Genomic DNA, 24387 nt, shown 5'->3' on the forward strand with positions numbered 1-24387 from the left:
ACCATGTATAACTAATTAGAACAAACAAACAAACAAAAATATATGATGATTAAACCAGTAGAAACCATTCATCATTTATTAATTTTGGTTTATATTGTACTTTGAATTCCTGTTGTTAGGCAAGCATCTATTGGTCTCCTTTTTTCTTCTAAAGAAAGTCAGGGAAATGGACTCTAAGCCTGTTCCTAGTTAGCCTTTGACTGTTTCTAGCATCTGTAGAGTTCACTTGTTTGATTCTCACAATTTCAAGACCCAATGCAGTTATCAACTTCTTCATTTTACATCTGGAAGATGCCACTCAGGTTAGGGGAAACATCCAAAGTCCTGCAGACAGCAGGAAAATGACTCTCAGTTCAATGCTTCTGTGCATGCCTCCCTCCGTTCTGTATCTCTCTGGGGAAATAGATACACAAGACTTAAGATCACATGCCCATTTAATAAATGTTTATTCAATGAAAGGATGTATAAAAACTTACAAATCTGAGAACTCAACTATACATACAATAGGATGATGGGATATTCAGTTTTTAACATGTACATACAGTATAGCTATTGACTATTCTCCCCCTTCCCTTTCCCCTTCGGTTTTTACTTCTGGCTCCTATTTTGTCCTGTGAGACCATTCATTCTCTTATTGGCCTATGGAAAGATTAACGGACAACTTGTACTGCTTTCAGGTCAGTGGAGAAAATTTTAGGTGTTAAGGAAAAAAAAAAAAAATCAAAAGAATACACATCAAAATTAAGTTTTTTTCTCCAAACGGCAAATCAGATTTTGTCCTGATTTCTCTTTGCCATTTTAGATACTTCAATGAATGTTCCCAGTGAAGTATTAGCACTGACTTTCAATAAAGTTACATTTCCTGCTCACACCTCCTCTTTAAGATGCATATTCCAATATCCTTTTCCCTGCAGTGCACACATTGATTTAAAAGCAGCTGGGTGGTACTGAAACAAATTTCCCACTGACAACTGCTAGAAAATGGTATGTCATTTTCTATCCAGAAAGACAATCTATATAGTACTTTCAAATCTGACTTTTAAAACAAATGTGTCAGAAACTAAAATACAGCATTTTGTTGTTCAACTTGGAAAGAAGCCAGCAATTAGCTAAGGCATGTGCATTAATTCACCTGTTTATAGCAAGTGTCCACATTTTCTCTTATAAACACACAAAGTCACAGCTTGTCATGTTTTATCCAAAAATTAAGATTGCCATCACATTATTACTTTTTCTGTTTTGTGTTTTGTTAAAGTAGATTTCCTAACTAGTGATTTCTCTTAACTGGACATAATCTCAAAGGGTGCATTCTGAAACAAGACACCTGGAGGATAAATACTAAAAACGTTTTCTTGGGTTTAAAGTTTCCCCACACCTTCTAGGGTTTGCATAGTACAGAGCCCTGCTTTATCTCTAAAAAGCATGCTGTATTTTCTGACATTGTTTTTCTGAGAAGGAAGACTCATTACCCAGGGAAAGTCATAATTTTAGCTTACCAAATTATATTCTTGTTGTTTTGTTTTGTTATAGACCCTTAATTAGTTCCATGTATGCTTTTAAATAATCTAAAACTTCTCAAAATCTATTTTAAGTTTACAAGTACTACCGACCATTATCTTTCCAATATCCCCTGAATTAAAGTAAATATATTCCAGGTTTTTAATGCACAAAGCCTTTCCAGAGGTGGGGCTGGGATGGGGAGATGAAGAAGAGGAGAAGGGAACAGGGACCTGTGTGTGTCATAGTCTGAACTGTGCAGAAGCACAGTTCTGAGCTGGGGGAAGGGAAAGAAGATAGTTTTTGTAAAAATGACAGTTTTTAAAAAGACAAGCAACATTCAGTCTAGTAACACGGTTTCCTGTTCCTTTTTGATGGAAGCTAACACTGGGTGGTCAGGTTCTGCTACTTCTGAGTCCCCACTGCCCAGGAGAATGGACCGCCCCTCATCTAGGGCAAACACGTCTGAGTTCTGGTTTTGGCAAGAGTGTTTGACCACCTCATTGGGAGTCGAGAACGTTTTGTCACACAAGTTGCACTTGTAGGGTTTGTTGGTTTGCACCAGCATGTTGTCCATCTGACTACCTTCCTCAAATGTGCAGAGTTCCAGAGTCTGTTTGTCCACCATGGTGTAGGTGTCGATGCTCTGGTTGAGGCACACGTGCCGTGCAGCCTGGTTGGCCCTGCAAAAGCTCTTGTCACAAGTGCTACACTTGAAAGGCTTCCCGGTGTGTATGTACATGTGCTCCCTCCAGTGGCTTTTCTGGATGAATTTGCGTCCACATATCGTGCACTCGTATTTCCGCCTCTTCACCTCCCTCTCCTGGTCAGCCTGCTCCAAGTTGTCAATGTCAGCGATGTCTGAGGGGGGCGGGGTTTCCGACTGCTGCTGCCCATCGATGATGGGGGAGTCTGAGATGTGCTGCAGCTCGCTGTCACTGATCATCCCCGCTTCAGGCACTTCCATGGCGTCTTTCCCGAGGTCAGCGGCGTTGCTGCAGAGAGACAAGGGGACGCGGCTTTCCCCCTGCTGGCTGGACGTGAAGGGTACTCCCGTGTGAATCTGGAGGTGCTCTCGCAGGCTGCTCCGGAGGGTGAAGCGCCGTCCACACAGGTGGCAGGCGTAGTACTTGGGGAAGCTTCCGTTCCTCTTCATGATGCTTGGCTTGACGTGGGCAATGGTGAGGGACGCAGGCTGCTCATCAGAGGAAGAGGCCTCCAGATTGGTCTCCTCCCCAGGAGGAGGGGGAGGAACAGGAGTGGAGACGAGTTCTGGAGACAGCGAGGTCTGCAGGGGGTCCGAGGGAGTCATGTTGGTCCGGTTCACCTGGGCCAGATTGGAAGTCAGCTGCGACAGCTGTGAAGCCTCTGGCACCTGTTCCTGGCTCATCCTGGAGGTCTGTGGCCTTGGTTCTCGACCAAGTTTTTCAGGTGCGGAGGCAATCTTGGTGGCTTGTCTCAACTGGTGATCTGCGATCTGAATGCCATACAACGAAGAGGCCAGTGGGAAGACTTGGTCAGGGTGAGAAAAGGTGCCTTGGCTGGCAAGGCTGGCTTCCTGGATCAGTGGGTAGGCGTGCAGAAACTTGATCCCCTGCTCTAATCGAACAGGGTCGATCAACTGAGGCGCCATCTTTCCAGTGTACATCAAATGTAAGAGATAGCTGAAGATGTCAGGCTGTATGTCAGTTGGTTTCAAACGGACGCACTCGCTGGAAGAAACAAGTAAAATGTGTGAGTAAATGTCAGCTGATGTCTCAAATGATAACATAAAGCCCAAAGAAGAAAAAAACAGACACATGAAAACAATGAAATAACATTTCTCATTTCTGCCTGTTGGAATCTCTTGGCCTAGCAGAGCTTTTAGCTAGAAGTCTAGAGTTCTGTATTGACCCACCCCACAGCCTAGCAGCAGATCTTTACAGTAAGTCAACAGTCTGATTAGAAAGTGTCTTCAGGTCTGAGCTGACCCGGGGAGCTATACTAGCACGGACAGTGCTGGCCACGCTCACAATGTTGGAGCTCCACGGCTCTCTCCTGCATGAGGGCTGAAGGGCAGCAAAGCGGGGGGACAGCAGAGAGGCCAGTCACCTTCCTGGTGCTGCCAGGTGGCATTAAAGAGCCGCTGTGGCACAACACGGTCCCTTTTGGATGCAATCATTAGCACCAGCGCCAGCAGGCTGCAGGGGCAATCCCTCATTAACTCCCAGTCATGCTTATTTTCCAGGTGAGGGTGTGGCCAAGGGACTGACCCTCTGCTCAGTATCACAGAGTTGGCAAGTGGCAGAACTGGGGTTTGAATCTAGATTATTTAGTCCCAAAGCCATCTCACTAAGAAACTTCAGAGCAGCAAAACAATTCTGTATAGCAAATACGGGGGGTGCTGATGATTCTCATTTGACAGATGTGGAACCTGAGATACCAAAAGCTAAGTGACCTATCTGAGGCAACTAAAGCAGCTGGTGGCACAGGTGATTTTCTGAATTTCAGACTCTACTGCATTGCTTCAGAAACATCATCCTGATCAGGCAACAACAATAAGGAAGAGGTCCCCAAGGACTCTCCTCAGACCACCAGTAATGACAGAAATTCTAACACATCATCAGAAATCAATGATTTATATAACTACATATCATGAGGCACATTATCACCCACCAAGTGAATACATTCTATAAACAATGCATTTTCAGGGATTACGTCCTCAATATGCTTTTAGAATTCATAACAATTTGATTATAAGACTTCTTGGTATTTTAGTTCTCTTTTTGAATGTTTTGGTAATAATGTTAATTTTGTTATTAGTGAATATTTTTTAATATGCTAAAATTTATAAATAGAACAAAGTGATTTGAACAATGACTTGTGACAGGACAGTTTTGAATAATTACTGCACAGCCGTCAATTGTGTATACTAAGAAGACTGCATACAAATAACCACGTGGTTATTTGTGCCTGACTGCAGAGGATGGAAGCCAAAGAGGAAAATCAAGCATACAAACTAGTATCCCTTTGTGGGCTTGGTGGTGCACACCTACAGCCCCAGCTGCTCGGGAGGTTGAGGCAGGGGGATTGCAAGTTCAAGGCAAGTTCAACTTAATAGTTGAGACACTGTCTCAAAAAATAAAAAGGGCTTGGGGTGCAGCTCAGTAGCATTCATTACTACAGAATAAATAAATAATAAACTTCAAAACCAAACCAAAGAAAAACAATTAGCATCCTTTTGACAGTCCAAATGGAGGAGTAAATGTGACTGCTTTTCTTTTCTTTTAAAAAACACACACAGATCACTTATATTTTCACTTGGAATCTTTTTTATTCCTTTAAGTTACTTATATTCCTTGAAACAGGAATGTAAATATGGGGGTGTTTTCTTTTAGCACAAGAGGAGTGCCAACAAAAGTATCTGAAGAGTGTAGTATATTTAGATGCTCTGGTGAAACTTAATAATCAAAAAAGCTTCAGGAATTTTATGTGACGAAGATGACTTTAGTAATGTAAACAATCATCTCCCAGGGGAAGAAGGCACTGGAGGAACCCTTCCAGAATCAGGCAGAGGTCCAGGGAAACTTATGCCTTCAGAGATACATATTATTCCCAGACCAGTCCTCATGGGAGAAAGAGGAAATAGAGGGAGTGGAAATTTAAAGGGGGCCTCCCCCCAACTTTAAAGCATCCATGAAGGGTATTACTTAGCGTCCTTGTCCAAAAAATGCTTAGTGTGTTATAATTTCTCTTACTTCTGGTTGGATAGGCTGTCCTGTCTATTCCTTGAGAATGGTTACTCCACAATAAACCTCTTAAATTTTAAGCAACTGTGTACAGTCCCTAGTGGTAAAGCCAAGAAGGAGCTAGGGAGCCCACTGCCCACACTTCAGTCAGGCTGGAGAATAAGGACTACCAGGGCAGGCAGTGCTGGCCAAGGGCCAGGCAGAGGAAAGCAGCCTATCCCTGGGGTCACAGCCAGAACCCCAGGGCCCAGGGAGGTCTTCAGCCACCAATTTAGTTTCTTTGTTTAAAAAAAATTTTAAAGCAGAAGCTCATGTGTATACACATACCCACACACACAGTTAGATAACAGGGGCATTTTTCAAAGTTTCAGATGTCATATTCCAGCCACCACCATCCTTGACTGCTCTTACTCCTGGGCAGCCTGACCTCTCAGCTCACTGTGGACCAGCTCTGGTCACTTCTAGTCCTCTACAATATAACCTCGCCTAATGTATGATTTGTGGACTTTTGCTTGGCATTAACACTTTATGCAGGAAAAAATGTGAATAATGTTTTATTTTTTGTTTAGTCAGATAATTTCCATGTTCAATTTGTGGTAATTTCCATGTTCATTTTTTCTTTCACTAGAATTTTAAGGTGAGGAATTTTAAACAGTGCTGAACATCATCAGTGGTTGCACTTGGCAAGACCTACCCTGCAACAGCTCGTTTTTGAGGGCTCAGTCTCTAGACATAAACCAGAGACAGAGACAGAGACATCTAGTGGTAACTACAGGGCATAAAATACCCTAAGTAAAACCTGAAGATTCCCATTGTCCTCTGAGTCTCTGAGTGCCAGGCGTGGTCACAGTGCTATGTGGAATGCTCCGGGCCTCTGGCCAGCGTTTGCCTCAGTGAGCTTGCACTCTGCACCTGGAGCTGCACAAGGCTGGCCAGCAGTAGCTGCCCAAACTGCTCTTGTCACCTCTGGTGTAATTCACACTACTGCTTAAACTTAGGACCTCCTGTGACACCAAGATCACACTCCCTTACTAGAAAGACACTTGTTCACTACCCTATACTTAAGTTTCCTGCATTTAACGAAAGCCCATTACATTGTCTTTACTCCTCAAAATTAAAATATCCTTTTTTGAGATCATTTAATTTACTGTATTGAAGCTACTAAGTGCCAAGACCTCATTGGTCGTGAAGTCTCTAACACAGTAGAGTTAAAGGGGTTCTTTCTTTCTTTCTTTTTTGCACTGCTGGGATCCAACCCAGAGCCTTCTAGCGCCATGCCAGTGCTCTACCACTTAGCCATGTGCCCAACCTGCTGTCGCCACTAAGCCTGCAATCCTGTTATTTTGTTACTGGCCCTTTTGCTCTTCCAGATGTTTATTGAGTGGCTGTTCTATTGCTTGCACACATCTCAGTTATCCTCTGTGGTGTCCACAAAGCTGTGTAAAACCCCATCTCTGCCCTCAAGAAACTTACAAATGAGGAGTGGAAATAAAAACACAAACAACAACCATTTGGGAAAAACGTACAGCCCCTGGAAGTGGCATGAATAGTGCTGGGGTCATACCCATGAGGGAGGAAGGAGGGCACTTTTGATTATTTTGTCTGCTTGACAAGGGAGGTGCCATGGCAGAGAGCTGAGAGCTGGACTCAGGGAATGGTGAGTAAGCCAGGGCAAGTGTCCTGTGGAATGTCCCCAAGGGACGAGGCCGGAGGATCAGGCTCCAGACCCACGGCCAGAGTAAGGAGCCTGAACATTGTTTTTTATGCAATGGGTGTCCTTGTGGTCGATCATCAAAGACCTCACCCAGTTTAGTAGCTTCCCATCAAAGGCACTCTGCAACCAAACAGTGTGTGGGACAGCAACCTGACAGGATATGAAAACGAATGAACAGAAAACGGAAGCCAGAACGGAAGGACAAGAGTGAAAGGTATTTTGAAGGAAACACAATCTGGGGGTTGATAAGATGTGATCTGAAAGACATGTTAAGCTTGGGTTACCTGGAGATGCAACAGGCAGGTCAGGGGCTTGAGGGTAGAGACTGAATTCATTTTGGATATGCCAATGAGACAAAGGGGACAGTCAAAGCTGAGACATCAGTGGGTTGCCAGGATGGGGGACAGGGGTTGGGAATGGGTTCTGCAAACAGAAAGACAGTGGCCAGAGCTGTAACCTGCAAGTTCCCAGCAGCAAAGGCAAGACCTAGGATAAGCACCGGCTTCACAGGAGAGTGCACAAGGAGGGCAAGGGAGCCCGAGACCAAAGCTGAGGGAGGCCTGGGCCCCGAGGTAAAGAACAGGGGCATTCAGTCACACGAATCAGGAATTCTGATTCAGCTGGGAGAAGACAGCAGAAGTGCTGCTGAGGACAGTAGGATGGACACTGGGAGAAAGGGTGACCTTTGAGACACGACGTCAGCGGAGTGATGGGAGGAAACCACGGTGCAAATGACAGGAAGAGGGTGAGATGAGGAAGGTGCACAAGAGGACACAGGGGACTCTGTTGAGAACGTTCACAGTCAACTAGAGGAGAACAGTGCTGAACTCAAGCGGACAGCAAGGCGAGGGTCCTGATCTCCCACAGACCAGCGGGGCACGGGGAAGGGACCAAGAGTAAGTATGAAGTACAGAAGGAAACCTGAGAGACACAAGAGAGGTCGGAGGACCATTCTCCTCAGACACCAAGAGGATCTTTCTCTAAGACACTTAGGAGAGAGAGGAAGAAGAAAACCTGAGCAAAGACAGAAAAGAGGGAAATTCGGGGAATTCATGTCCTCCAGCTTCTCATCAGAATGGGACTAAGAGGAAGGACTTGTTGTAAGCCTGGCAGACGCTCAGGCACTGGGGCTGCAGGAGGGAGGGCTTAGACAATGGACCTGGACCTGCCATCCAGACCCTGCAGGTGACACCCACCGAGGCTATCTAGAGGGGGAGGGGCTGCATGGGGCAGAGAGGTCGGTGATTCTCAAGTGCTGCTGAAAGCATGAGGAACCAAGAAGGGCAGGGAACAGGGTCACAAGGGAACTGGGCACCTAGGAGCCTAGGGAGAGGCAGAGAGACCCATGGACTGGATGAAGGCAAAGAGCGTGCTCAGAGGACAGAGGAACATGGAGTTAGGAAGTCTATAGTCATTAGATTATTATCAACCACTTTAGTTACCTGGTCTGATGGACAAACAACATCTTAAAGTAATTGGAGAATGAAGCAAGAACTGATTTGTGTGCCTTGAAGTACACATCGCCGATTGCAACCGTGCAGTCACACAGGAAACCAAACTCTCGCTGAGCGTTTAACTGCTGCAGTAGAATAAGTCCATGGTTGGTCAAATCCATTTTTTTAAATATCTGCAAAGTAAACAATTTTATTTTTAAGAAAGGTGATTCACAAATCAGAATGTGTCCTTTATAGTCATCAATAATGATCATCACTAACATGTCATTGCAGGTATCGAACATGTCAGGCATTGCTAAACATAGTCCATAAATTAACTCATTTGTCTTCATAACAGTCCTAGGAATTAGGTCTGCCATGATTCCCGGCTTATAGATGACAACAAATGCCGTAACTTAGGAGGTTTTGTGACTTGCCCAAGTTTACACAGATGGTATGTGGAGAAGCCGGTAAGAGAACCAGGTTGTCTACCTCCAAACATTGAGTCCCTGGCACAGCAAATATTCCTGGAACAGAGAGTCTTTTGCAGACCCCAAATACATGTTCTAATGATCTGTCAGAATTTGTTCAATTTTCCACAAAGATTGATTAATTAAAGTGTTGGGTGGAGTTCTAGTAAGGCAGGATGGAAACCTTACTAACTCTGGGGGTTTTCTAGCTCCTCTTCATGCACATGCAGGTGATAAGATCCCTCATACATTCTCCTGTCCTTTTCACTCTTAACACCAATCCAGGGAGGAAGCAGGTCTGGCCTCTGCCTCCCTTTTGTGGAGGAGGAAATGGGATTTGATATGGGTAAGGTATTTGCCCCAGGCCTTCCATCTGAAGGTGGGGGAGGGAGACAAAATTTAAATCTGAATGTTCCAATAAAAATTCTATGATTTCTATTATTCAAACAGCATCCCAGCAAACTAGTAGAGAAACTATCAGATTTTGCCCAGCTCCCCAAATCCCTAGATCACTCCCTTTCCACAAACAGCATTTATAAAAGCCCACAACACACAGATTAACATTATAATTCTTGCTGAGAAAAAAGTGAATACTTTCTTATATTTTGGATCAAGGCAAAGATGTCCCTTTTCTCTGGAGGTACTCACCAGTACAACTATGCAAAAAATGAAATAGAAGACATTCTGAGGGCAAAGGAAGAAATAAAAGTGTCCCTGTTTGCAGATAACATGATTGCAATGGAGAGAATCTCAAGGAATCTACGAAAACTCCTAGAATTAACAAATAAGTTTGACAAGGTCATAAGCCTACAAGATAAATATACCAATCTAGTAATGAACGTGTGGACACTGAAATTAAGAATGTAATGCCATTTAAAATGACTCAAAAAACAAAACACAGAGTTGTAATCAACAATGTGCTGGGGAATAAATCAAGAAGTGTTAAATAAACGGACAGACACAATATGCTTATGGATAGAAAGACTTGACATAATAAAGATGAGTCTACCCCAAGCTGATATATAGGTTTTACACAATTCCTATCAAAACCTCAAGACTTTTTTGATAGATAAATTATTCTAAAATGCGTATGTAAAGGCAAAGGAACTGGAGTAGCTCAAACAATTTTAAAAAAAGAACAATAAAGTGGGGAAAAATCAGTCTACCTATTTTCAGGACGCATTATACTGGCATGAAGTTAGAAATGTTGGAACTGGCAGAGAGACAGACGGGCATCAATGCACCAGAACAGAGAACCCAGAAGTAGACCCATGTAAATACGCACAATTAATTTTTGAAAGAAATTCAATTACTTTATCTTAAATTAGACAAAATTTTACAATATACAATTGATTGCTGACACAGATACAGAAGCAGAACCTTCTCAAAAAACGGTGCTGGATCAATTGACTTCCACAAGGAAGGCAGGCAGACAGACAGCACTTGGCTAAGCCTCACACCTTACATACAAATGAACCCTAAGTTACCACAGCCTTCAATGAAAAACACAAGACTATACTATGTTTGGAGAAATCCTTCAGAATCTAGGGTTAGGCAGAGTTTCTACACTTGACATGGCAGTAGAACATTCATAAGGAGAAAATAATATATTGAACTTCATCAAAATTAAAACTTTTGCTCTGTAAAAGATTCTGTTAAGAGGATGAAAAGACAAACTAAAGACTAGGAGAAAAATATCTTAAAAAACTTTTGCAAAATACTCCTCCAACAAAGGGATAACATCTGCAATGCAAAAAGATCTCTCCAGGGCTGGGATATAGCTCAGGGGTGGAGTGCTGGCCTAGCATGTTCAACCAACCAACCAAAATACACACACACATTCTCTCAACTCAACAGTAAAAAACAACTGAAATAGAAGATGTGCAACAGACCTGAAGAGATATTTCACCAAAGAGGATATACAGATGGCAAATAAATACATGAAATTGCTCAATGCCATTCCCTAGGGAAATGTAAATTCAAAACACAATATCCTTATACACCTATCAGGATGGTTAAAATAAAACACAGTCACAGTAGTACCAAATGCTGATGAGGATGTAGAGAAACTGGACCACTCATACGTTGCTGACAGGAATGTAAAATGGTGCAGTTTCCTTTACTTCTGGAAAATAGCAGTTTCTTTAAAAACTAAACACACAATTATCATGTGAACTAGAAATTGTACTTCTGGATTTACTTCAGAGAAATGAAAACCACATTCACACAAAAACCTGTACATTATGTCCATATCAACTTCATTCCCAAGAGTCAAAACCAGAAGTAAATGAGAAATAATTGGTGTGTCCCTATGTGGAAAGCTACTCAGCCATGTGAAGAAATGGTATTGATATATACAGCTTGGGTGAATTATGCTCAGAGAAAAAGGTTAATCCCTAAAGATCACACACCATGTGATTCTTTTGGTATACTGCTCTTGAAAATATAGAAATGAACAGACTTGCAATGGGGGGGCAAGGGGGAGCAGGCGGGTGTGGCCACCAAAGGGCAACCTGAGGGATTCTGGTGATGACAGACAAGTTCTGCAGCTAGAGACTACATCAATGCCATTATCCTGGTTGTGGCACTAGATAGTGCTATAGTTCTGCATGCTGTTTCCACTAGGGAGATGGGCTAACGGGTGCAGAGGATCTGTCTGTACAATGAAGGTGAAACGATCAGAATTAGGAAGGAGAGACAGAAAAGAAATGGGGTCAGGATGAAAGCCACAGACACTGCCAGGTTGCAGAGTAACTGTGATTACAGAGAAACATCACTCTAACCTGACCGCCCCAGGAGGACTTCGAAGCTTGTCTTCAAAGCTGTTCTGCCTAGTGTCAGAGCAACCCCTTCCCAGTGTATTCACCTACCTTTCCTCCAGCAAAAGGTATCACATCCTTGAGACCCAGTTGTGAAGTGCTGCCCTGCCACATACTGACTATGCCCTGGCTTACCCGTGGGTCTAGGCAGCTTTCAGTCCCACACCTTTGAGTGACACCTTTGACAGAAATATCAAGCACATCACCAGTTATCCCTCCAGGACAGGAGAGGCTGTTGCTCATGAAGGCTGGCTGGCTTACTATTAGCCCCTCATGTCCACATGCTGTTCATTTAGTTTCACACTTACTTACTGGAGATAGTTATGGTTTTGCTACTCACTTTATGAATAAGGAGGCTGGCTTAAAGAGGGTAGAGCTTGCCTCAGTAAGTTCAAGAATGGAATTCAAATTAAGGTTTACTTGATAACAGGAAATACCATATATTTATTGTTACTTTTAAATATATACACTTGCTAAGAAGTCTCAAATACAGCAGGTGCAGGGGCACATGCCTGTGATCCCAGCAATTCCAGAGGCTGAGGCAGGAGGATGGTAAGTTTGAGGCCCGTCTCAGCAATTTAGCAAGACCCTGTGTCAAAATAAAAATAAAAAGGGCTAAGGATGCAGCTCAGTGATACAGCTCTTCAGTGATAAAGAGCCTCTGGTTTTCAATCTCCAGTACCAAATAAATAATAATAATAATAAAAAGACAAAGACTCAAATACTATGGACAAACAAAATGTGAGAGCTGCCCAGCCATTCACCCATTTCTCCACACTCTGGCTAATACTGGGCATTTAATTACTGCTTTACCACTTTCAAAAGAATCTTTGCTGAACATCACTTTTGTTTCTTTTTTTTTTTTAACTTTCTATGAATTTAAAGCATATTTTACATTAATTGGCCACTCTTATTTCCTCTAGCATCTCTACATGAGCTTCACCCATTTTATTCTTTCTTTTTCTTTTCTTTTTGTAGAACTGGGGATCAAACCCAGGGCCTCACATTTGCTAGCCCAGCACTCTACCATGGAGGTACATCCTCAGCCCTTTTTATTTTTCATTTTGAGACAGGGTCTCACTAAATCACTTAGGGCCTTGCTAAGTTGCTGAGGCTGGCATCAGAGATTGCCAGTGTGTGCCACCTTGCCCAGCTCTTGTAATTTTTTTAATATTAATTTTATAAAACTCACTATAACATAAGGAAAATGAGCTCTGTGTCACATGCTACTAACATTTTTCTTTCTTCCTTCTCTTCCTCCCTTTCTTTTTTTGCAGTGCTAGGACTGAACTCAGGGCCTCACTCATGCTAGTCAAGTGCTCTATCATTGAACTAAATTGCCAGCATCTAATTTTCTTTTAATTTTGTTTAGATTTGTGTGTGTGTGTGTGTGTGTGTGTGTATACAATCAAGGCTTGAACATACTAAGCACAAGATCTACTACTGAACCTCACCTCCTGCTCCAAGGTTCTTAGTTTTTACATCAGTGGATACATACAGCACTCTCTTCTTTGACATAGCTAAATGTATGGCTTCCTCTCTTTCCACAAACAAACTAATATAAGTGTACTCGTCAACCCACAAGAATGAAGCCACAATAAAAATGCTGAATGTTCTTTTTTATAAGGGAGGCTACTCGCTATTTTAGGATCTCAATTTAAGAACATCTCTTAGATCAAGAAATGGTGAACATAAGTGTTCAAATATAGAGGGAAGAACATGTGCATGGCTCTCAGAGAAATGAAAAAAGCAAAGGAGGAAAACCAGAGGATGAGTTGCATGCTCAAAATTTACATGGGGAAAAATACACAGGTCAAGTTTTAAAAAAATCTTGAGATCAAACACAAAACCTCTAGACTTTTCCATATGTGAATTACCTGAAAAGAAGGGGTAATAGAGGGGACTGCTCCATAGGCAGCTCCATCCCACCCCTCACCCCAGCGACAGCTTCCTGGCCACCCCCCACTGTTTCCATGAGGCTTAACTTGCACAAAAATGCTGTGTGGGCCCAGGAGGCAGCCACCCCTCCCCCAGGGAAACAGCATCTGCTCTTCTGACCTCCACCACTGCTCAGGACAGGTGCAGCCCCTGCCACCTGCTGGGCTGACAGGCTCACCAGGGTCAGGGAAGACCTCTGCTGCAGGCCTCGGCCTCTCTGTGGTACTTCATACCCTTTTTTCTGCATTGATAAGTCCTCCTTTATGGTGCTGGGGTCACCACTCTCATTTGGCCTCAACTCAGGCTGTCACCTTGCTCCCTATCTAGGAGGCCCCCCCACCCTTTTTTTGGTATTGGAGATTGAACACAGGGGTGTTTAACCACTTAAGCTACATCCCCAGCCCTTTTAAATCTTATTTTGAGATACTGCTTAGGGCCTTGCTAAATTGCTGAGTTTGGCCTTGAACTTTTGAGTGGCTGGGATAACCAGTGTGTGCCACAGTGTCTGGCCCAAGGAGTACTCTTGCTGTGCTCTCCATGCCTGGTCCACAGCCGCCTCCCAATGCTCTTGGTGAGAGTATCCACCTCTGCTCAGTGTGCCACAGGAACCCTACACTCAGTAGATGTAAAAGCAAATGCCCTATAGGCTCCTCACACTTCTACAAGAGACCATGAAAACCTGGGGCACAAACCTGTTCTGTATTCCCCACCTCAATGCATGCCCCCCACCCCCTTGACCAAACCAGAATCTCAGCACAGCCTTCAGGCCTCCGTTTCTCTTAGACCTTGCCTCACCTGAAACTTTCCCCCATGCCTCATCTTAGTTTTACCTCCCAATCCACCTCCCATTTCTGGCCTCCTTAACCCATCCACCTTGTAACAGCCAGAGTGAGCTTTCCCAAGGGCAAATCTGATGGCTCTGTCTTGCTCCATATCTTCCTGTGACTCCCCACGAAGAAGCCCTGACTGCTGAGCACAGCTTTGACTGTGCCATCTCACTGTTGCTCAGTCTGCACAATGTACTCCAGTGCCGATCCAGCTCCTTGATTTCACACTTACCATCCAACCAACCAACCAACCAACCAACCTCTAAACTGGGGGTCCAGAGTGATGCTCTCTGTTTATTCTGCAATCAGAACCAAGCTATTTATAAACCCTACAGGGACAGGGACTTTTGCACATGAAGAAGCAGGAAGGACATATTATCAGCATATCCTTCCAGCTGGCATTACATTCAGTATATGAAAAGGTTTTTCAATTTGCAAAAAAATTACAACATAAACTCTTTATGACATTAAAGTGTCCAATTATTTATTGATGCAAGACTGTTAGTTTGGTGATCTTTACAAAGTGATTATCAAGTGTGGAGCTTGTTCTGAAATCTAAGCCCTTACTAAAAATCAAGTTTCTGCTGGGGATGTAGCTCAGTGGTAGAGCACTGGCCTAGAGGTGCGTCGCCCTGGGTCTGATCTTCAGCACTGCAAAACGACGACGATAAAGATCCTCTTTGATTGGAGTGTGCTGATCATGGAGACAAAATGATGTTTCACTCACAATTTCTGGATGAGCTAAGTGGAGGAATGATAATTTCTCTTCCCAGAGGGCCCAGAATGGCCAGGCCATTATTGGGCTCCTAACAGTGTATAACACTCACTGCTCTCCAAGGGGAGCACTCAGCCACCTCATCTCTAATTCAGCCCAGGTCGGGAGAGATGGGCTGTGTGAACAGCAGCTTAGAACTTATGCTTGGACTTCTGAACTTACTTTCATCACGCTCATCATAGACACACACGTACATGTTCACACATACATGCGTGTACCCATGCTTGCCCCAGCCCTAGAATGCTCTTCTTGCCTTGGAGCATCTGTGAATGTGCTGGTTAGGTCGGCAGCCCAATGCTCTAGAAAGCTAACACACAGTCCTTATCATTCACTCGTGCCTAGCTTTGTGTTCAGTCTTTGCTAGACAATCTGCTAACGGCTGAGAAGACTGCTGAGTTCTCCAGTCACACCTGACTGATATGGGATAAAAGCTTGTTTTTTTTTTTTTAAACCCTGGGCTGAATTAAAAAACTCTCATCAACTTAATGTGTATTATATTTTGGAAGAATTTTTCAATTTAAAATGTCACTTAGTGTTTCTTGCTGCTAGTAATTAGGTTCTGAGTCTACTTTAGAGTTTACCATGACCCTGCAGAGCAAAAAGCCTGGGAAGAATGAGGCACCACTGAGGCCCAGGTAAGGACTTTGGTCCTTATCTTAAAAACAATGGGAAGCCTCCAAAAGGAGTTAAGCCTGTGACACAATAGAATAGTTCCACTGCAAAGACTACCTGGCTGCAGGTGCAGAACTGCCCAAACTGGGGAGGAGGGACAAAGGGCAGGCAGAGGAGCCTTTCTTGTGGTCTAGAAGAGAGATGAGGAACTAGATGATGGGGATCACGAGGAAGGGACTAGGCAGGATTCCAGAGATATTGAGAAGATAAAAAAATCAAGAACACTGGTCTGTGGGTCAGGTGGAGCAGGGTGGGGAAGAACAGCAGGCCCCAAGATGACTCCTAGACTTCTTCCTTCTATAGCTGGGTAGGTGGTGCTGTCCACCAGGTGGAACAAGGACAAAATCCCAGGTGGGTGGGGAAGAGCATGCTAGGTTGGAGACACTGACAAGCCTCTCCCTCTTCGCCCCCTCCCTCCAGATGTGGAGGTGATAGAGTGCCTGTTGATAGGTGATGCTGGTCTGGGGCTCAGAAGTTCTGTGATGTCTGGTGGTCTTCAGAGAAGCCAGGCTATCTGACTCAAGAGCCCTGTCCTTAAATTACTGCTCTTCAAATGGCTAACAAATAAGCTGAAGCCTGTCTTCTGGGTATATGCTTCATTCTCTGGGCACTACCCACCTAGTTCCATATAGCACTACTCCAAGTTCTCTTTGTGTGTGTGTGTGTGTGTGTGTGTATGTGTGGTACTGAGGATCAAACCCAGGGCCTCATACACACTAAGCAAACTTTTTAAGTTATTTACCACTAAGCTATATACCCAACTCCCCACTCTTCTCTTTTTTAATTGCTGAGGCTGTCCTCTAACTTTCGATTCTCCTACCTTAGCCTCCAGAGTAGCTGGGGTTAGTTACAGGAATGAGCCACCAGGCCAGTCTTTCACAGTTCTAAATGATCCTGGTGACAAAGGGCTGGCAATGACAGGACATTGAAGATCTATATAAAACTTAACACTACAAATGGAACTTTAAAAAGAGGGGAGGCAGTTTTTTAAAGTTGGCTTTTGTTTTTTTGGTAGAATGCTTTCTTTATGTGTATATATGTAAAATGTTTTAAAAAATTAGTAAACAAACAAACAAACACCCCCCCCCCCCAACAAAACTTTCCAAAGCCAAGTATAGATCATCTTTTAAACTATTTAATGCTTTGCGCCCCTGTTTCCACCTTTGACAACAGGACACTGATCGCCCAGCTGTCAAGTGCTTTCAATTGGGCTGGTGCTTAAACAAGTTACTTTGGAGATGCAGCTGAACAGGACACATATAATCACATTACATTCTGACAATCTAAGTTCTTCCTTCACTTTCAGTATGAGAAGTGAAGACTAAAACGGCTTTTGGGGATTGATGAATTACCTTCTAAAGATAATAGCTCTTGGAAGACGCTAAACACCACTTAGACTACCCATTTCAAGGGCACTAAAAGGGTTCTCTGAAGTCCTTGATTTTATTTAAGTGAAGCATAAATGAATGCTGCAATGCACGAGGCACATCAGCAACAAAAGCAGAATTACTCACAAGTAAGATGGATTCTTTCAAGTAGCTTAGACCACTTATTAGGATAAAAACTGCCTTTCCAATTAGTAGTATTAAAAATTAATGTTGGAGAATCCATGAAGGAACCTGTATGAGGTGGTCATTTGAATTTCAACATATTTTAAAACTGCAACTCAAAGATAAGAAAGGCATCTTAGTAGTGATGATGAACTGGTATGTTTTCCCTAACGTTTCTTTTGTTAACCTTCTTCCATAGTAATTAGAATAGCACTTATTTTCACATTGGAAAGCACTACATTGGTAAACAGATTTGTTTTTTCAATATTTTGCTTATGTTTACATTTAAATTAGATTTCAATTTCCACATGTAAATTGCAGTGAGAAGGGGGCATATCAGGGATATTTTAGGTGTCAAGTTAGAAGTAGGTCAGAGAATTATGGCTAATAAAAAGTCGATATTAAAGTGATAATTCTAAAGAAATTATGCTACAATTAACTTCAAAGAAACCTACATATGATCACCCCTAGCAAAATTAAGAACCCTAATCTGCTTCTACTAACCAAAGTAGAGGCTTCCTTTTTTATGTGCCATATGATGATTAATAAAATTAGTCTGAAGAAAACATAATCACTTACAGGTCTAGTAGCAAGTGTGTTTAACTGAGGTCTGACTTGAAAAGTATATTTCTGTATTTTTAAAAAATGTTTATTTTTTAGTTATAGGTGGATGAATATCTTTATTTTTTTTTAATGTGGTGCTGTGGACCGAACCCAGTGCCTCACGCATGCTAGGTGAGCACTCTATATCTGAGCCACAAGCCCTATTTTAAAAGAGTTTCTCAACTTTTTGGTGTTAGGACCCCTTTATGCTCTTTAAAATTATTAAAGACATTTAATTATAGCTACTCGGGAGGCTGAGGCAGAAAGATTGTAAAGTTCAGAGCTAGCCTGGGCAACTCAGTGAGGTCCTATCTCAAAATAAAATTTTAAAAAAGGCTGTTGACATAGTTTAGTGGTAGAACATTTGCCTAGCATGCTTAAGGTACTGGATTCATGCCCAGTACCAAAACAAACAAACAAACAAAATTTTGTAAATTTATGTAGATTACAACTAGTGATATTTACCTTTAGAAAATATAAAACTTAGAACTTTACAAGGATTTGATTAAAAAAAACCCCACTACACGTTAATGAATAACATGTTTTAATGAAAATAACTGTATTTTCAGAAACAATATAAAAGAGTGAAGTGGCTTTTTAAATATTTTTTCAATTCTCTTTATTTTAATAGCCAAAATACCAGGTAATTCTGAATATTTTTCTTTGATATTACACCAAAACTTGGGATAAGTGTTAGCTTTTTAAAGGCTAGTTGTGCAATCTAGAACGGTAGCAATGACTGAACTTTTCCTTCTTTGTTTTGCTAAAATTCATTGGTATATGCACTTTGAATGGAATTTTTCCCACGCATGATATTTAACATAATTCACCGGTTATTTGGAAAATACTGGCTCACTGAATTATGCATATTTTCCCAATGTCAACACATTGAAAGGACAATAATATCTTGGTATTATTATGAAAACAGTTTGATCTCAAAGACTCTTGACAGGACCCTAGGGATTCACAAGGATCTGTAATGCCACACTTTTTGACAACCACTTTACAAAATCATTTTGGGGACTTGGAGAATCTAAATGACCAGCCTGGCCCAGGAGAATGCATGCTCACTTTGAAATTGTTTTCAGATGATTATTCATCTTCCTTCTGTGCTGAATTTAGATGATGCACACAATTTTAAGGAATTTTTCACTTTGCAAGAGGTACACTGAAACCTTTTGCAAAGTGAAAAGTAGTTCCAAAAATATTTGTCCACATATCTATAAGTGCTTTACAAATTCCTATCTTTACATGGTGAGCTTTCTTGTAATGAGAACAAAAGTCTCATGGTACATACCTCATGCATGTGAACTGGGGATTGTATGTTTGGGTATAAACATCAACCTCGAACTTGGTCTCTACCATGCAAGAATGGTCCTACATGTCTTGGATTGTCAATCATTGTTTTGTGTGGTATCTAGGCTGAACCCAGGGTCTATTGCATGCTAGGTAAGGTCTCTACCATGGAGGTACACCCTGAATTTTTTGTTTTGTTTTGCGATGGGGTCTTACCAAGTTGCTCAGACTGGCCCATCTCAGCCTCCCCAGTAGCTAGGATGACAGCGTGTTATCACCATGCGGGGCTCTGATTCCACTTTTTTTTAATTGGTACGAGGGATTGAACCCAGGAGTGCTCAACCACTGAGCCATATCCCCAGCCTTTTAAAATTATTTTATTTAGAGACAGGGTCTTGCTAAGTTGCTGAGGCTGGCTTTGAACTCACATTCCTCCTGCCTCAGTCTCTAGAGCTGCTGGGATGAGCCAATGAAAATTATAAACTTATTGAGCATAATAAAGCTCTTAAAAATGTTCTCAATCTAATGTTTAGAATGTTCACAATAATTTTCCCATCAGAAAATAAATTCAATTCCCTTTTATATTTTCAGGATTGTGTTCGGAGACCCAAAAAACTCAAGGAAATAGGAAAACTGCCTTGCCTTTTTGCCAGATGCATTTTGAAGTTTATTATAAAAATCTGTAGGACATCAGCAGCTCTTCCAATCTTTCTTGTGCCTGATGCACACTACTTGACCAGCTTTTCAAAGTTTCAACAGGGAAAGGGATGGAAAGAGGAGTGGTTCTTTGGATGAAGCATCAAGAGACACTGAGAGATAGCAGGTGGATCCCCTACCCTAAAGAAGTTGGTCCCAAGCAGATGCCACACTTAGGTCTTAGGTATTTTCTTCACTGGGCCTGGTAATTCTCAAACCGGGGAAAGCACATCCTGGTATTCAAGGACAAGTAGCAGATAACTTGAAATCACAGGGTTACAAGAGGCATCTCCTTCCGGGGTGTGGTGGTAAGTAAATTTTTATATTATGTGATCTTACAATACTGCAAAATTTGGAAGTTAGTGCAAAGCTTATATTAGTCCCTTTTTTTTTTTTTAAAAGAAGTTGTCACTGGAAGTTTTTATTCTGTGACTTAAAACTTGTCTAGTGTTTATACTCTGCTGCTGGAAAAAGTTTGCACCAACCTATTTACGTCTTTTTTGAAAAGCTTTAAAACTGGCAAATACGAATATGGACTGTAGTATAACACTTTATGTGTGGTTTATATTTCCATAAGCTCCTCCACTGTTGACTTTTGGTGGCATTTAATACCACGGGTGTATCACTTCTTGTATTTTTAGATATTATAAAGGTTTTAATTGCAGGCCAATTTTTTGGCTAGAAAATGAACATAAATTTCACGTTTATTAAACGAGAAATGATCAGTTTAAAAGAAAGCAATATTAGTGATACAATTACTTCTTAAAAATTGCCTTTTAACAGTTTACAAACATCTGGTTACATACCAAAGTTATTAGGAATGCCCCCCCCATCTGTTATTTTCGGCTTATGCTCTCGTTTATAATACAGTTTCAGGTTGCAGACTCAAATGTTAGTGCTCAGTACACCATTGGGCCGTCAGGGTCTGTACGGACGGCCTGGAAGTCCTCTGTTAAGCAAAACCAGACGTCCTGGAGTTCTGTGAGCCTGAAATCCCGGCCTTCTTTTTGCCTTATTGTATTACAACAACTTGTGAAAACGAAGAGCATCCAGGCTCACTCACACACCACGCAGACCCATTGCATGATGATGATAGAACAAATGAACAATGCAAATGGGTGGGGGAAGTAAAGAGCTCGGGTTATTTCCCTGGGGCACAATTAGGAGTTCCAGCGGCGGGTGGAAGTTCGTGCTGTAAATGGTGCAGCAGTAACCACTCTCACACTGCCCATTCGACTACCCTTCCTCGCTTTTCCCTTTACTGCCTCTTTAATTCACCATCAGCTGAGGCCGACAAAAACCTTGCTTCCTACGCAGCTTCTGACTTAACGGTTCTCACTGCGGTTTTGTTTAAAAATTAATGGTTAGGGGGTCTCGCTGCACCCGGAAGACGACTCGAGCCCCAGACCGGCCTCGCGCCGCAACCTCCCCTTCCCGGAGCCCGGCGGGCTGTGCCGAGGCGAGGCGGCAACCGCAGCTCCGATCCGGCAGCGCGGCCTTAAGGCGTCCGCGCCCGTATAGAGGAAGCTCAAGGCCGCAGGCTCCGCGCGCTCAATACCCGCTCCAGCCTCAGCGGGCGACCCGGGCAGCGACCACGGAGACCAACGCGCTAGGCAGCCCAGAGCCGCCCAACGGCTGCGGGCCCCACCCAACCCCGAGCCCTTGGGGCGGGGGCTGGGCGGGGGCGGAGCCGGGGCGCGCCGCGCGGGGTCCCCGGGCCCCTCCGGTCTCACCGGCCCCGCCCCCAGCCCCCGGGGGCGCAGGGAAGGGGAAGGGAGGGGCGACGCACTTCGGCCGCGCCGCACGCTCGCCCTTCCCTCAGCCCGCGTGCGCGCGCGCGCTCGTTCTCTCCAAGTCCCGCGGAGTTTAACACAATGCCGACGCCTACGCCGTGCGCAACGCCCCGGCCGGCGCAACAGCCCCGGCGCCGGGGGCGGGGGCGGCCCAGCTAGGGAGAGGAGATGAGCGCGCGCGAGAGCCGCAGACAGCGCGAGACCCGAAGAGGCCGGAAGCGCGCGTGCGCGCCCCCGCCCGCGAGCGGGGAGGCGGAGCCGCAGCAGTAGCGGCAGCAGCTGTAGGAGCCGCTGCAGCTGGGAGAAGCGCCAGAGAGGCCGGGCCTGCTCCGGTCGGACCGGATCCCTCCCCTCCCCCTCCCTCTCTGCTCCCCTCCCCCAAACCCACTTCCGCAGCTCGCGGCCTTGCCGCCGAAGCAGCAGCGGCGGCAGCAGCAGGAGGCGGCTGCGGGGCGTCGAGAGGATTACGCACCTGACGGGCCCGCCTCTTGGGGCTCCAGCGCGGGACGCTCACCAGCCGCCGCCGCTCGGGACGTACTTCGCGGTGGCGGCGGGAAGGGAGGGACCGGCGACGGAGAACGGAACGCGAATCGCCCCCCTCCCCTTCCTCCCTCCCTCCCTCCGATCCGCCGCCCGCCCTCTCGGCTTCCGTCCCCTCCCCCTCCCGCAAAGCCCCGGATGGAGCCGCCGCCGACTCGCCGCCGCCTGGCTCCGGGGGATGGTTTTGTCAGGCGGCCAGAGCCCCGGCGCCAGGCGCAGCCGCCACCGCCCCCACGGGCCGCCCCTGCCCTCGCTTCCCAGAACCGGGTCCCGTGTGGTCCGGGCCCTCCGCCTGCCTTCACCCGGAGCCTCGGGACGGGGGTCATTCGTCGTCTTTGTTGCCACCGCCGCTGCCGGAACCGTTTGCGAGCTCCGGTGGCCCCCGCCCCCCCTCCGCCTTCCCGGAGCCCGGGCCGGGGGCGGCACGTGGGCACCGGCCCCGGGAGGCGGAGGCGGTGCGCGCTTACCTGTCGCCGGTGCTGCTTCGGCGGGGGGTGTGGAGGAGGAAGCGCTGGGCAGCTTTGGCCGTGCCTTCCTCCCCGCCGCCGCCTCTCCTCGCTGCTGCTGCTGCTGCTGCTGCTGCCGCCGCGGTCGGTGTCTCCGGCGCGGCGGCGGCGGCGGCGGCGGGGCTTTTCCTGTCCGGTTACGTTAAGGTCACATGACCGAGAGAGCGGAGCGACTAGTGCAAAGAGGCTGAGAGCGGCTCCCGCCGGGGGGGAGAGGCGGCGAGAGAGCAGTGGCGGCAAGAGCCCCCTCCGCCCCCCCAGCCGCTCCCCTCCCCCCGCCCGCCTCCGCCTCCGCCTCCTGCTGCTCTGCCGCCGCCGCCGCCGCCTGCAGCACTAACTACACTGCCGCTCCCACCCAGGCTCGGCTCTCTGCTCCAGCCAAACTTCTGGGAGCCATGTGCAGCCGAGGCGAGGAAACTTCTCTGCACCTATTGGGGCTGGAGGCTTGAGTTACAAGCCCCCTGTTTACATAAAGTGTTTTGGTAGGACACATCCTCGAGACGCTCGGGGAACAGATGAGAGCTGCTCGGATACTTCTCTCCAGCTTCTGCTTGACATCTCTCGGCTTGTACCTTTGTTCTTGACATCCTGTATTAGCTTAAATTTTCATCTTTTAAGACATGTAGAATCGAAGAACTGTTGTAAATTACTAGTATCTTTCTTGTCATTAGTGGTAATTGAAAAGTCATATTGAAGTGTTGTGATGGAGGGTAGAGGTGCTTCCTCAGACGAGTTGAATATGGTGTAAGCTTTCTGTTAGGATTGAATGTGATGGTTATTTCAGAAATTGGGTTTGAGTTGTTCAACTTTGGGTCCAAGAAAATCAAAGCCTGCAGAGCATGTGGTTTAAGAAGTATTGACTTTCCTGTTAAGTTTTGGTCTTTTGAGGTGCTGGTAGAATGGATTTCATAGTTGCCTCAGATTTTGAGGTCGGGTAAGTCTTATATAGGGAGATACTGGAAACATGGTAACATGTCAGGGGAATTGGAATACCTGATGGTCATCAAATTTATTTTTTGCCATTTTTCTGGTATTTATATTTTTTAATTTTAAAGTACAGTTGAGTCCTTTGAAGACTGGAGTTTTATGATTTGTTTTACATATCTAGGATTCTGAAGACTTAAGGATAAGGTTCTTAAGGAAATGGAGGCAGCAGTTCCCGGTTACTCGGTTTTAAAGCATGCTAACCTGTTTATTAAGCATCTTGATGTCTAACTTGTTTTGGTTTGTACATCCAGACCCTGGCACAGTGGCTGGCACGGAGTTAAAACGTGTAAGGCAAGCTTACTATCTGAAGACAATTTAATGTACAGAATGTCCCTCTTAAAAATCTTGAGTTTGATTTAGTATTCAGTTGTTTCTGCAACTACTGATGACTGATTGCTTCTTGAAGACAGAATAAGCAGCTTTTTAACCTTAGTGGCCCAAAGTGAATAATAGATACAGCATTTACCTGCCTTGAACTTTCTTATTGTTTAATCTGCTAGTTAAATGTCTGCCTCCAGCACCAAATTCTGATCCTGATTAAAG

At 44.7% G+C, this 24387-nt stretch overlaps 1 protein-coding gene across 2 annotated transcripts; it reads right to left on the reverse strand.

The window, feature by feature from the left end:
- Positions 1-429: 429 nt before the first annotated feature.
- Zbtb2 (zinc finger and BTB domain containing 2) lies at positions 430-22954 on the reverse strand. Of its 2 annotated transcripts, none has more exons than XM_046427386.2 (3): positions 22819-22954; positions 8382-8566; positions 430-3209 (listed from the first exon to the last, which is right to left on the reverse strand). In XM_046427386.2, the coding sequence occupies exons 2-3, from the start codon at positions 8552-8554 to the stop codon at positions 1838-1840; spliced, it is 1545 nt and encodes a 514-aa protein (XP_046283342.1). In that variant the 5' UTR covers positions 8555-8566; positions 22819-22954; the 3' UTR covers positions 430-1837. The 2 variants fall into 2 exon arrangements, with proteins under 2 accessions (XP_046283342.1, XP_046283344.1); XM_046427388.2 differs by lacking the exon at positions 22819-22954 and adding an exon at positions 22284-22415.
- Between the last annotated feature and the right edge of the window lie 1433 nt (positions 22955-24387).

Source organism: Marmota monax, unplaced genomic scaffold, assembly GCF_021218885.2.
Source record: "Marmota monax isolate L192 unplaced genomic scaffold, Marmota_monax_Labrador192_F-V1.1 WCK01_AAM20220418_F8-fsc00114, whole genome shotgun sequence".
NCBI classification, from domain to species: domain Eukaryota; kingdom Metazoa; phylum Chordata; class Mammalia; order Rodentia; family Sciuridae; genus Marmota; species Marmota monax.

Coding starts and splice junctions, on each gene's coding strand:
- Zbtb2 (XM_046427386.2), bottom strand. CDS start 8,554: ATGGATTTGACCAACCATGGACTTATTCTACTGCAGCAGTTAAACGCT. Junction 3,210..8,381: donor TTGTTTGTCCATCAGACCAG/GTAACTAAAGTG, acceptor TGTTTCTTCCAG/CGAGTGCGTCCGTTTGAAAC.